This window comes from Lutjanus erythropterus, chromosome 1, assembly GCF_056507025.1.
Source record: "Lutjanus erythropterus isolate fLutEry1 chromosome 1, fLutEry1.hap2, whole genome shotgun sequence".
Classification (NCBI taxonomy): domain Eukaryota; kingdom Metazoa; phylum Chordata; class Actinopteri; order Lutjaniformes; family Lutjanidae; genus Lutjanus; species Lutjanus erythropterus.
In genome coordinates, this window is record NC_139317.1 from 2,193,549 (window position 1) to 2,206,404 (window position 12,856).

At 37.2% G+C, this 12,856-nt stretch overlaps 1 protein-coding gene across 1 annotated transcript; it reads left to right on the forward strand.

The window, feature by feature from the left end:
* The first annotated feature begins 1,160 nt into the window (after positions 1-1,160).
* On the forward strand, positions 1,161-12,480 carry LOC146332452 (up-regulator of cell proliferation-like). Its single transcript, XM_084715789.1, has 2 exons — positions 1,161-1,201; positions 7,302-12,480. Exons 1-2 carry the CDS (start codon positions 1,177-1,179, stop codon positions 11,975-11,977), a joined length of 4,701 nt encoding a protein of 1,566 aa, XP_084571915.1. The 5' UTR covers positions 1,161-1,176; the 3' UTR covers positions 11,978-12,480.
* Positions 12,481-12,856: the final 376 nt, after the last annotated feature.

A 12,856-nucleotide genomic window follows, 5' to 3' on the forward strand; every position in this document is an offset into this window, starting at 1 on the left:
AACCCTGAAATTATGATTTTAGTTGATGTGTCAAAATCTGATTTTGAGGACTTAAGAGCAGACAAAGTCTTGGGGACTCCCCATGATTTCTGGCGTCCCCCTAGCAGGTGCCTGGACCCAAGGTTGAGAACCAATGCTTTAGAGGCCAGCTCCTGTGGTGCTGTGGCTACACAATGATGACTAGTTGTGTTTGTTGAATGATTGGATTAATGTGTTACCAGTCATAGAAGAAGACTTATGACAGAATGAATCATAAGTGGTAGACTTGTTAAAGACCTGCTGTTTGTTGTCTCATGAAAATCTCTTTGTTATATTTGTCTTTCTGTGGAGTATTTGTGCTCCTTAATTCAACATGTGAGTGCAGTTTTGTCTGATGAGCTATTCATGGTTCTGGCCTTTGGTCATTGTGAACCTTGTGTTTTTTGTGGTTGTTTTCTCAAGTTACAAGTGAACATTGTACAACTGGTATATTTTGTGTTAGTGTAGACTTTAAGTCCCATACAGTATGTGTTTTCATTTTCTTATTAAACTTTAATATATTCAGTCATTTTCAACTTATAACTCACATACACATGTAGGTATATAAAATAAAATAAAATAAAATAAAATAAAATAAAATAAAATAAAAGCAAGTTATACTGACTGAAAAGGTGTGGGTGATAATTCATAAATATTTTTAAAATCTGTTTAGTCTATCAATTATTTCCATTTCCTTTTCAAAACTATTCCTAAAATTGACTCCTGTAACATGGAACATGGAACTTTATAGTTCGTACTGACTTATACTCAATTTGAAACAACATCTGGATACATCTGGAGGCATCTGATATTTTACTTTTTACATTCAAATCTCTAACTTTCAGAGCTTGTAGGTTTATGAGTGGTTTGTTCATGATAACCAGCTCAGTTTACAATTTTCATATCTCTTTTCTGTAATATGAACATTGGATTTGTAATTACACAGCCTGCACAAATCATCTAATGAAGTCATTTTATCAGTTTATGAGATAACTTTTCAGCTTCACTGTAACTTGTTTGACTCGTCATCTGTGTGTAAAAATTCAGTGAGAAGTTCAACTTGATCAACAGATGAAAGGATGTCACTCTGCTATATAAAAACAGATATTTTTGCCTTTAGGTCCATGAGGAGTGGAGAGGAACATCAGACCACAAATAATGGACCCAGAAGAAAAGGCCTCAGGTACACACCCTGACAGATAACACTGTTACAGTCAAAATGTATTTCAAATACTACATGGAGGTTATGATAGATCTCTGCTTATAACTGACTCTTCATATAGAAGAACACGTTTACCTTCTTCATAGACTCAGAGTCTCATGCTGTACTGCAGTGTAGCCTGGATCAGCAGCCTATCTGTGAAACTTAAAATTAAACTATAATCAAATCCAACTTTATGCAAAGATTATTGGCCAACCTCTGGCATACTCTGGCATACTACTCACAACAAGCACAAGTACAGACTTACTAACAGTATCTCTTCTGATATGTTTTAAACAGTGAAAGCCACCTTCTGCCCTCCAGTAGTTGTTAGAGTCCCTCCACTTAAACACAACAGCTGAAGAATTATTTTATATCAACTGTCCTGTTGTTAAACTAAAATCAATGTGCTGCTAACTGAAATCTACATAAAGGTAATGTCAAATGTTCTGTATATTTGTCATGACAGTTTGGTGTAGTCTGAATGAATTTCAGTGTATATTGACAATAAATTTATGGTGATACGTTACATGTAGAGTAAGTACATGTAACCTTAAATAAAATATATAAAATATATTTTCAGGGAGGTCCGTGAATCTGTGTATCATTCGTTCTTTCTATTTTCAATTGGCAATCAAAAGTAAAAAAATAAAAAAGTGACGGATTATTTTGTTTTTCGTTTTTTAATCTAACACAAAAAACAAATAATTGCCTGGTTTTTAATATTTCAATTTTAGGCTCAGATTAAAAATATGAAATGGAAAAACGGGCCTCATGACTGAATTTGATTTTAATATTTAATTGATTGTGTTTACATGCTCCCTGGAAATGACTCTGTGCACGGCAGTTCAGGTAGTGCAGTAAGCAAGGCTACATGGCGGCGCTGGAACCACACACTATTTTGATCAAACAGTTGTTCAACAGCGGTTTGACGCACGCTGAAATTTCCTGCACGTTGCAGCACATGGGTATTCTACTGCGGTCAAGCCAGCTGTCTCTCCTTTTTGCGAAGTCAAGCCAGCTGCTCCAACATTTCATTGCTCCCGTATTGCAGACTTTATGGCAAATTCATGATGGCGGTTGAGAAAGCCAGCGCTAGGATGCTACAGCGTGGACCAACTTCATGTTAGTGTGACCCTGCACAGATTTTGAATCATTGTGTCACATGACCTGGAAGTTATTTAACTAAAATGCTAATATTTACATTAAGAAAATATTAAAAATAACAGAAATATTAACATGTGATAAAAAAAAAAAAAGAGGTTTATCTCAACCAGCCAGTGTAGTACTTCATCAAATGGTGTTGGGCTCGATTCAACCTGTGAGAGACACAATTATATTCATGCCACACATGTCATTTGTCCATGTATTGTGGTATTTGGAGACAGCACCTGTCATTCCTTAGAACATCATGTTTCTGTGCTCCATGCAATTGTGTATACATTGACTGCATGGCTTGCAATATCAATGCATCAATATTTCACCCTAACCCAAACAACGAATAGTCCATTCAACGTCTATGAAAGACCTAATGATCCACAACTCAACACAGAAAAACCAAATTATCTAATTTTAAATTTTGAATTCCCAACAGGATAACTTACCACATAGTCTTTCTCTGTTATGTCAGTGTCATTAATGACTGGCTGTGCAGTTGAAGTGAGAAGTGCTTGAAGGTTTTGAAAATGTTTTTCAACATTTTCATCACTGGCTGGACTGGAGAACACCACTGTAGCACTCACTGCAACTTCATCAAGTTCTTTGAGTGTAGTAGCCTGAGTCATCAGCCCGAGCACATGTGTGAATATAATTGTGTCTCTCACAGGTTGAATCGAGCCCAACACCATTTGATGAGCATTTTAAGGAAGTACTACACTGGCTGGTTGAGATACACCTCTTTTTATTTAATTGTAACATGTCTGTTATTTTTAATTATTTTTTAAATGTAATTATTAGTATTTTAGCTCAATAGCTTCCAGGTCATGTGACCAAATGACTCAAAATCAGTGCAGAACCATAGTACCACACTGGCTGGTTGAGATACACCTCTTTTTATCACGAAAATAGAAAGAACGAATGATACACGGATTAAAAAATGATCATCCTTTTTTGTTTTCTCATCATCAATTCTGCAAAAGATTTTCTTTGAATTGTTTTTTTTCTTCTAAAATCTAAAACCACATATGGTTAGGAAAAATATTTGTGTATAGTAAATTTTTTAAAAATGTCAGATACTAGAACTGTGAATCTATGAAATTCAGCTAATGCAGAAAAATGCATATGAACGCAATTCATAAAGGTGAAAATGCTGAATGCTGCTGGAAAACAACCTCAAATATTCCATATACTTGTAGAAATGTTTTGATTATGTTGCCACCTCTGGTAACAACTGTCATCCTGCATAGTCTGGAGATTAAGATATACTTGGCATGTAATCAATATCTAACATTTTAAAACCACACCAGGTCCAATCCATAGATAAAGCATCAGTCTTCATTGTGTTTCTTCCTCTTTAACTCCATATTATTCTATTTCTCCACTCATATGGTGCCATTCAGCTAAGATTCAGAATTAAGAGTGGCTACATCATGTGTACTCTATTTCAAAGTGCAAAATTAAGCAAAATGTTCTCTTAGGAGATGGTAGTATTTCTTTAAGGTACGATCTAAAACACTGAGCTCAACAAGTCCAAGCAGCCCTGTCCTTTGAATAGTACCTTTGTACCTTTGTATAGTTCTCTCTGTACCTCCAAACTGTGCAGCTCCACTGATCATCTTCTCATGTTTACTCTTATCCTCAAAGTTCATCACACAATGATCTTCCATATTTCTATACATATGCGATAATGGTGATACAGTATCACTGAAAGACTGGCCCTTCAGTCAGGAGATGGAACTGAAATAGGGGAAGCTAGGGAAGGGAAGAATTTTTTAAATTTTGCAATTCAAGGTAAATTTTAACTCGCTCCCAAAAATAAAGGAGTTTGGAGTTTGTGTATTACATTAGGCTTTAATTGGGGTCATGATTAAACTCATGTCAGGCTGTCAGGATTCCATTATGTGATGGAACACATGAGACAATGTTAACAATAAATGATTTCTTAATACTTAATCTTAACATTTTACATTTTATGTTTAACTATATCTGTCTTTTAATTGTTTAGGATTGAGCATCATGGTATGATGATGATGAACACTCAATACAAGGTTTCATCACAAACTTTTGTCTTTTTGTTAAGAACTCTGCTCCTGCTCTGCCTTCTCATCTCAGTTTAAAGTTACATTCTTTATTGTTATATGCATAACTACGGTGGCCGACAAGTGCAAACGCGCTGCATATACAGACAGGCGCTGCAAATACAGAAACGCGCTGCACAAACAGAAATGTGCTGCAAATACAGAAACGCGCTGCATATAGGAAAACAGATGCAAAACGAAAACGCTGCAAATACAGAAACGCGCTGCAAATGAGAAAACAAATGCAAAAAGAAAACGCCGCATATACAGAAACGCGCTGCAAATGAGAAAACAAATGCAAAACGAAAACGACGCATATACAGTCACACAACGGAAGTGCTCCAGGCCTCTAGGGGCAGTGCTGAGCTTTCCCCCGAGAGACAGACAACGGACGAATCAACCTGCGGAGGAGAGGAATAGACCTACGTGAGAAGTAGAAAGTTATTGGTGAGAGGAAAATTGGAGGCGGGAGAGGCAAAAAATCAGAAAATGTAAATCCGACAAACAAACAAAAATGTAAAAATGTAAATTAGCTGCACTTTCATAATACAGTAAAAGATGAGGGCCACATGTGGAAAAAAGAAAGAAAGAAAGAAAGAAAAAGAAAAAAGAATATGTACTTTTTCATGTAGCCTCTCCTGCCTCCAATTTTCCTCTCACCAATAACTTTCTACTTCTCACATAGGCCTTTTCCTTTTTTTTTTTTTTTTTTTTTTTTTTTAGTTTAAAAAACAGTTACGGGATGTTTATTCTTCATAATTACGTTTCCCCTTTCGGGATTTTTTTTATTTATTTAAAAAAAAACAAAAAAACAACAACTTTATTGTCATGTTGAAGACATTCAAGGAAACATGACATTATATAAGCAACATGACAACACTCATACATAAAACAACAGTAAAGTACAGGGAGTGCATAATACATAACAGACAGTAAGGATTTTATCTAGTAATATGTGCCATAATATTTTCACGTAGGTCTATTCCTCTCCTCCGAAGGTTGATTCGTCCGTTGTCTGTCTCTCGGGGGAAAGCTCAGCACTGCCCCTAGAGGCCTGGAGCACTTCCGTTGTGTGACTGTATATGCGGCGTTTTCGTTTTGCATTTGTTTTCTCATTTGCAGCGTGTTTCTGTATATGCGGCGTTTTCGTTTTGCATTTGTTTTCTCATTTGCAGCGCGTTTCTGTATTTGCAGCGTTTTCGTTTTGCATCTGTTTTCCTATATGCAGAGCGTTTCTGTATTTGCAGCACGTTTCTGTTTATGCAGCGCGTTTCTGTATTTGCAGCACGTTTCTGTTTATGCAGCGCGTTTCTGTATTTGCAGCAATTTCGTTTTGCATCTGTTTTCCTATATGCAGCGCGTTTCTGTATTTGCAGCACGTTTCTGTTTATGCAGCGCGTTTCTGTATTTGCAGCACGTTTCTGTTTATGCAGCGCGTTTCTGTATTTGCAGCTTTTTCCTTTTGCATCTGTTTTCCTATATGCAGCGCGTTTCTGTATTTGCAGCACGTTTCTGTTTATGCAGCGCGTTTGCACTTGTCGGCCACCGTACATAACAACTGCAGTGAAGCAGATGTGTTCAAACTGCAGTGTTCAAATAGATATGCCTACATATATTAAAACATATTTTTAAAAACCCAAAATAAAATAAAAATAAATAAAATAAAATCATGTAAGTAGGATTTTCCCTGGATTCTTTTAGACAAAAGTGGCACACTCTGGAGAATGTGTGACATACACAGCTGATCAGTTTGGGTGTGCACCTTTAGAGTGAAGAAAATCTCAATTTCACTTTTATGTTGAGCCACTGGACGACAGACAAAGAAACTGGACAGGAAAAGGACAAAAGGGCACCAAGCATAAAATTGAAATAGTTTTTTCAATACATGTTTAAAAAGCAGAAGCATTGAAATCCAATAAAAAAGATGTTTGTCTTCTTTGTCCAGTGTAGTAAAGCAATTCAGTATTTGGAGTCACAGCAGTTGAATATCCATTGTCATGTTATACCCTTGATATATTTATCGTTTAATTTTCCTTTTTTCACCTAAAAGATAAATACAACATTGTGCCCTGAATGTTGACTAATATTTTTCCCTGTGGTATCTAATATGGTTTTGAATATTATGATTTTTGAAAGTACAGTATGGAAACTAGAAATTCCAGTATCATGATAACCCTACATTAAGTTACAGCTGCTGTGTGTAAATGTTTGCACAGCTGCAGCCTATTTCACCCACCTGTTATCATCCACTGTTAATCAGGATGTTCATTTTTATGACCTGTGAATTAACTGCAGTGCCTGATGAGCAGAGTGTTTGCACACTGTGAACCTGCCTATTGTAGGCGCATCTTACAATCTGAATAATGTAGCCTTGAAATTGTAGGAAAATACTGCACCATTACTTTAGACCAGTTTTCATTGTACCAACCATGCGCCCAGCCACACCTCACCTATTTACACATTGTGGATGCTGGGTGAGAAAATGACACTTGTATCTGTGAGAAAATAGCAATGACAGCTGTGCTATGAACCCCTATGTGCCACGCAGAAGATAAAGCCCACTGTGACATATCTCACTGTGGACAGTTTGTTGGATGGAAATGAAAAATATATGTTATGAATAGTTTTAAACTCTACTTGGATATCCAAAGACTATCTTATCTGTGAGCTGCTACCCAAACAAAACTTAAAATTAATGATAATATTGTAGAAAATACTTAACATTTTTGAAATGTTCACCTAAGTACCAAATACATATAGCATCAACATATGTGATAAAAGGGAGTTTGATGTCTTTTACTGAAGTTAAGTTATTAAGTTTTTTTTCTCTCCTTTGTCTCCTTAAGGTCTTTTGAACTTTCTCTCCAAAGTTGGACTGGAGGAATTTTATCCAAACAAGCTCACTCTCCAGTCTCTCCGAGAGATCAACAAAAACAACATATATGATGAAACTGTTCAAACAGTGAAGGAAATACCCTGGTGCTTTCTCAGAAAACTATTAAAAATCAATACAGAATGCAGGAACTGTACACAATTATCAAACACTGATGATGATGATGATGTGGAGGAGAATAATTTTCTCTTTGACCTGGACCTTGACTCTGCAGACTCTGTAGATGATAATAAGATTAACCCCCTCGACCTCATAGTAGCACTCTTCCTCTGTGCTGACAGCTTCTTGCAACAGGAAATGGCCCTCAAGATGTCACTGTGCCAGTTTCCTGTCCCTCTACTGTTACCCCATGGACATAACAGTCAGTCTACCCTGATGCTGTGGGCTCTGAGAGACATCGTCAAAGAGTGGTGTCCACATGATTTGTCTGAGTCAAGAGGGTTTGCTGAGGGCAGCATTGTCCAAGCAGATACACCTTTCTTTTCCTTTGTGAGGCTGAAAAACTGCAGTTTGTCCAAGTCCCAGATTTTGAATCATATTCTCAGCCTTGGCCAGCAAAACCACAATATGTTCATACACAGAGACATGAGAGGAGGAGAACACAGAAGGGAAATGTCCAATGGTTTGGTAGAGGTTTGCTGGTTCCTTCCTTGTGGCAGAGAAAATCTTGACATATTTCCAGAGCCAGTTGCCTTTGCCAATCTGAGAGGAGACATTTGTGAGTCACTGACACAGTTCACTTTTCTTTATCAAGTGTCAAATGCTACCTTTGTATTCCTGGACAAAGTTGAAGAAAATGAGCACAAGATTCTGACTTCTCTTCAAGATGTGAAAACCAAACTCTTCTTCATTGTTAACTACAAGGAAGAAAATACAAAAGAGGACATGATGTCTGTCAAGAAAACACTGAAAGAATTAGACTTACCAATAACCAGTGTGAAAACCAAAACTTCCAAGGCCAATGTTGCAGGGTTTTCAGAGAAACTTTGCAAAGCCATTGTGCAATCACTGACAACCACAACAAACATTGAAAATATGTCTGACAAAGCTGTTGAACTTGGTCTGTCTGTGGATGAACAAACAAGTGATCAAAAGAAGGCAGCTGAGGAGATTGTGAAAGGAATTGGAGTACGAAGTATACCAGACTACAAGAAAAAACAACTTCCTTTACAAGGAGATGACTGGAAAAGGTTATCACAGTTAGAAATGGAAGATTGTAGGTTAAAACAGGCTGGTGATCAAGGAGCAGAAGAATATAAATCTCAACTGCAGGCAGAAAAACAAGATATTAAGAAGGAACTTGGCAAACACAAACTATCCAGCACGATGAAGAGTTTCATTGAACATGTATCTGAGAAGGACAAAAAGAAAAGAGATTATTTCCTTCAGTGGATGAAACTTAAGCTGAATGCACACTTGTGGTCTGTCATTAAAATATCATCACTGCGTCACAAACTGACAGAGCAGAGCAATGAGAAGAATAAAAATGTGAAGGAGATTGCAGAGTTGGATCAGGCTTTGCTGGATAGCTCTTTAGGAATAGAGCATTACATGAGAGAGATGGGACTGATCTATGAGTTTTCCTTGCAGTCACAGAAAACTGTTGATAAAATGTCTCATCTCCCTGGTTTGGCTGCTGAAATGCTGTTGGATGGATATCCTTTAGAGCTCTTGGATGGAGATGCTTCCAACATCCCAGAGAGATGGGTGACAGATGTGCTAATGGAGCTTCACAGGAAGGTTGGAGAGAAGAGCAGACTGTTGGTTCTGACTGTGTTGGGTGTTCAAAGTACCGGGAAGTCAACACTCCTCAACACCATGTTTGGTGTGCAGTTTCCTGTCAGCAGTGGAAGATGCACAAGAGGAGCTTTCATGCTCTTCCTCAGAGTGGGTGAAGATATGCAGGATAACCTGAACTGTGACTTTATAGTTCTCATTGACACAGAGTGTCTGAAGTCTCCACATTTAGCTCAACTAGAAGACAGTTATGAGCATGATAATCAGCTGGCAACCTTTGTCATTGGTTTAAGTGATGTCACTATTATCAATGTTGCAATGGAGAACTCAACAGAAATGAAAGACATCCTGCAAATTGCAGTTCATGCATTCTTGAGGATGAAGGAAATCGGTAAAAAGCCAGTTTGTCATTTTGTGCATCAGAATGTTGGTGGAGTCTCGGCTCACACCAAGAACATGACTGAAAGAAAACATCTCTTGGACCACCTCAATGAAATGACTCAAATTGCAGCTGAAATGGAAAAGCAGTCCTCTATAAAGGCATTCACAGATGTGCTGGACTATGACATAGAAAAAAACAACTGGAACATCCCAGGACTATGGCATGGGACCCCACCAATGGCACCAGTGAACACAGGTTACAGTGAAGCTGTAGCAGATTTCAAGAAAAATCTTCTGGAGACACTGAAAACTGACAGAAGTGTTTCACAGATCCCAGAGTTTCTAGAATGGATGAGAAGTCTGTGGAAAGCAGTAAAATATGAGAACTTCATCTTCAGTTTCAGAAACACTCTTGTGGCTCATGCCTATGACAACCTTTGCAAAGAGTTCAACCAATGGGAATGGGAGTTCAGAAAAGAGATTCTGACCTGGCAGACAGCAGCAGAGGTGGAAATCCAAAATGCTGGCAATGAATCTGAACTCCGTCATGTGAATAAATTGGTTGATACAAAAAAAACACAAGTGTCAGACAAAATAGAAGACCAACAATCAATAATGAAGCAGAAACTTCAGGACTACTACAAAAGGAAAGACAGACATGTGAACCTGATAGAGAAATACAAGTCTGACTTTTTCAACAGCATCAGAAGTCTTGCAAATGAAATCAAACATTCAGTGAACAATAAATTGGATTGTGCACTTGAACAAGAAAATAGTTCAAAAGAGGCTCAGAACATTCAAAGAAGACACAGAGGAATCATTGAAGAAAAAGTCATGAAACTCTTGACTGACTCCAAACATCGCAGACTGTCTGAAGAAGAGTTGAAAGATGAGTTTGAAAAGATGTGGGCTGAAGTCACTGTAAATGTGTCTGGACTGAAAGAACAAGATGTACCTGCAAGGATTCTCAACCAGTTGAAACGAAATTTCTTAAATCGTAATGTTAATGAGGAATTACAGAAAATCCCAGACCTGAAAGAAATTGAAGTGAAGAGTCCATTTAAGGTCAAAGGCAAACATATAAAATTCCACATTAAAAATGTATTTGTGAAAAAACACACAAAGAGAGAATTGCAGAGCTTTGCAGACAGTGTCATTGATTCTTGCACACGGGTTGTACGTGATATTGCAAATACAGACACTGACTACAATGATTCTTTTACAAAAGAGCTTCTGGAAAAAGTTGATGAATCCCTCCAACAGTGCAGCAAAAAATGCAAGCTCAAGTTTGAGATTGACCTTAAACTTCACATCTGTGCCATTGCCTCAAGAGAGTTCCTTCACATGCACAGAAGATTCTTGTCAGCTAAGGATCCAAAAAGTCAGTTGGAGAAGTACAAGCATCAGTACTTGTCAGACTTCATGGATTTATACAAAGAGAGAGATGATTGCCAACGCAAAGCAACTGACTTTGTCAGATGTTGTATCAAACCTGCTGTTGAAGAGTACATCAGTAGATCTCTGGGAGTAGACATTGTGGATGAAATTTTGACAAGCAGTCATTCAGCAGAGTACAGTTCTCGCTCCTTTTTCCAGTACAACATTCAGAAAGAGTTGCTAGAAAAGGGAGACTTTGAGAGTTTTGTCAAGTACATCTGTAAGTATGAAATATATGTTAAGGATTGGATATTTCAGCACATCCATCAAAAAATGTCAGAGGACAAAACTTTGTGCAAACTGAAGAAGAAGAATCTGCAGGTCATTGTGAACAAAATAACAGAAGCAACAGAACGAGCCTCGAAGGGAAAAGATGGTGTCCCTCTGCCAGATAACAAGGAAAGTATCACCAAACTCATCAGCAACATGCGGAAATATTTGATCAAAGACATCTCAGTTTCAGAGGAGGATGAAAAAACCACCCTGTTTCAAATTCAAAGCACACTCTTCCGCTTTAAAAGCAGCTTCATGAAATCATTGAGTGAACTGAAGGAAAATCTGCAGGAGGAATTCTCAAACTCTGAGAACATCACTGAGACTCTGAACAAACTTCCAATCAAACCTCAGGACGAGCTTTTCAAGCGGGTGTTTGGTTGTGGACAACAGTGTCCATTTTGTAAAGTTCCTTGTGAGGCTGGAGGCAAAGAACACAAGAAACATCATGCAGCTGTTCATCGGCCACAAGGTCTTGGTAGTTACAGGATTATAGACACTGAGAAACTGCATGAAACACTGTGTACAACAGATGTGCACAGTGAACGTAAATTCAGAAACACAGACACCAAATGGGAATACCATCCTTACAAAGAGTACACCAAGTACTATCCAGACTGGCTGATTCCTCCTGACCGGACCATAGAGGCATCTGACTACTGGAAGTATGTCCTGGTTCAGTACAATGACAGATTTGCTGAAGAATACAAAGCCAAGCCAGCTGATGTTCCAGACGCCTGGAAGAGAATCACAAAGGAACAAGCACTGAAAGGATTAAAAGATGCTTTCAACATAAAGTGAACAAAGTACAATCAAATCCAGTCAAACACCTTTAAACAAAATAACGTTTAAACATGTAAAACTTTTTCATATACAAAAATACTTTGGAGCAAAAAGATTTATGTTAGGTTATCCAGCAAAACAATTAGTCAAATTAAATGCAGACAGATTGAAATTGATCAACTTTCAACTGTCTTCAACTTAATTCAGTGTCATGAAAAACAACAAGATTTTGGAACACAGCATGAAATAATTTAGACAGAACACATGATTTTAGTTTTATTTTTAAATGTAAGTTTTGTTTTAATATAACTGGCTTTGTTGTTCAAGTCTTTTTGTTCTTGTTTGATATTTTTGAAGAGCTTTATTATCTTGTATGTATTTTCTATAATTCCTCATGTGTAATGACTGATGTGTACAATAACTGATGTTAACATGCATAATGATAAAGAAAATGATGACGTACCACAAAGATCACATTGAAAAAAAGACATCATGTTTTGTTTTACTTTTATTTTTTGGTTTGTGATGTGTTTGATCATGAAAATGTCAATGATTTACTTCACAAGAAAAAAAATTCTATTTTTTGATGTTTGTTTTTTGATGATTACAACTCTATATTTGTATTTTTTATATTGTTCATGGCCATGTGTTATAACTGGTGTGCACAATAATGATGATGACAATGATTATGAGGATTTATTACAGACCATGTGGTAAAATGTTTATATCAGCATGATTCATTTATTGCTTCAGAGTTGGCATTCTGTTTATCTCGTCCCAAAACTATGTTTGACAAACAAAAGCAAGAGATAAATCCTTCTGTGTATTTGATACCAATCAATGAATGAATATTGATACGACACTGACTTGCTCTGTTGTTTTTATTTTTTTATGGTC

Excerpts from the sequence above, each read along its gene's own strand:
- LOC146332452 (XM_084715789.1), top strand. The coding sequence starts at position 1,177 with ATGGACCCAGAAGAAAAGGCCTCAG. Across the intron at positions 1,202-7,301 it reads CCCAGAAGAAAAGGCCTCAG|GTCTTTTGAACTTTCTCTCC; the intron begins GTACACACCCTG and ends TGTCTCCTTAAG.